We start from the raw sequence: 1628 nt of genomic DNA on the forward strand, positions 1-1628 counted from the left end.
TTCCGACCCTAGAAACTATGAAACTATGAAACATACCTTGTTTAGTAGCACAGCAAAGCCAATCTTTTATTTTTCAGGAAGCACCAGGCAGCTGCTTAGAGCAATAACTTACACGAGTTTCACTTTCCTTGTGCTCCAAGTGGCGTTTCAGATTGCCTTCTACTATCTGCCACCTAATGGTAAAGTCAATTTTCTGCTGTAAACATTTACCCAGTAGTAAAGAGCTTGATAATTTCACTAGCCAAATGCCACGTTAAAAATGAGGCTAGATTCCAGCAAGTTGGAAGGGACTTTGGTTGCTTATTCCAGTTTATCATTGGACTACTTTTCTACTTGGGGAGGAAGGGGGACGGGGCGGGGGGCGGAACGGGACAATTGGGCATTGGGGATCTAAATGCCCCTCAAATCGTAACTGAAGCTGATGTCTTAATTTACAATGTATTCAAACACATGCTTCAGTCCTACTGAAATCTCAGAATTGCTTTGGAAACCTTTGAGCCACATGCTTTGTGCAAAAAATCTTTGGAAGCTTTTCAAACTCTTTAAATCAAAAATAGATCCCCTTGATTTTCTTCCAGCATAAAATGATCCCTCTCAATGACTCTTGTGTTGGGGCTTTATATTGTTTTCTTAAAGCCAATGTATGCTTCAATTGAGGGGGAAAAGGTCCTTCTTATTTTTCTGTTTGGCTTGCCATACAACTACTCATTTGTTTACAGATTTACTTTACAGAAGGATTCAGGTAGGAAGTCAGGAATACAACACAAGTCTACTGATGAGAATGTATTTTGGGATTTGAATCTATTTTTAAATGGTCCTTTCTGTTCCTTTCTGCTAGGCAGCAGATGGGAGGTCCTGCTCTGTCATTTTGGACTTCTGAGGTAGGTCACTGGCTGGATTGTCCTACTTTCACAATGAAGCAGAAAATGTAATGATTGATAAATTGGCCACAGATTTGCTTATTTATATTTGTAAAGAAGTGTCACATTGAGTTATCATTGCAAGCACCTGGTATTTTCTTTCAAAGAATTGTAATCCATCCAAAAGATACTTGAACATATCCTAAAGAAGAGAACAAACTCCTCAGGGTATGAACCGTTTTTTTTTTTTATTTCACGTTTCTACAACATCTTTCACAAAGAAGCGCTGATTGAGCCCTTAGGTGATATTGCATTAGAAACACAAATAAAACGAACACTAATTTACTATAGTGAGTGATCTAGCAAGCATGGCCAAATATATGTACATTTAGATGTTGTCAGTTGGATTGTCCATTAATGGAGATGCCTAATAGGCATCTCCATTATAATTAGGGAAAGGACTTGGAGCTGGGACTTTTTACCACTAGTATTAAAAATATTCCCTTTGTTGTTTTTTTTTTACTGAGGTCTCTGCTTTGCCAGACTTACCAATTTGCCCAGAAAGACCTATATCATTCTAAATCATTCAATCTAAGTCATTCAAAGTAATTTGAAAGAGAAATACCTACTTAATGGCCTTGAAACAAACTACTGGATCTAGTAAAGTGACAAAGTAAAATGTTCTAAGCCAATTCTTTACAGTGACCTTCTTGCTATATTATTTTAGATCAATAAATGGTTTTAAAAGAGTATCAACTGTTCTTTCCT

At 37.1% G+C, this 1628-nt stretch overlaps 1 protein-coding gene across 4 annotated transcripts in view; it reads left to right on the top strand.

The window, feature by feature from the left end:
- The window catches only part of LOC109292638 (piezo-type mechanosensitive ion channel component 2-like), a 64919-nt gene that overhangs the window by 680 nt on the left and 62611 nt on the right, over window positions 1–1628 (top strand). For all 4 annotated transcript variants that reach the window (XM_019510178.1, XM_019510177.1, XM_019510179.1 and 1 more), the window contains exons 2-3: window positions 78–179; window positions 839–881. In XM_019510178.1, the coding sequence (XP_019365723.1) occupies window positions 78–179; window positions 839–881 (145 nt within the window). The remainder of the gene's footprint in view (window positions 1–77; window positions 180–838; window positions 882–1628) is intronic.

The sequence above is a fragment of the Gavialis gangeticus genome, unplaced genomic scaffold (assembly GCF_001723915.1).
Source record: "Gavialis gangeticus isolate Ggan-Ray unplaced genomic scaffold, GavGan_comp1, whole genome shotgun sequence".
NCBI classification, from domain to species: Eukaryota; Metazoa; Chordata; order Crocodylia; family Gavialidae; genus Gavialis; species Gavialis gangeticus.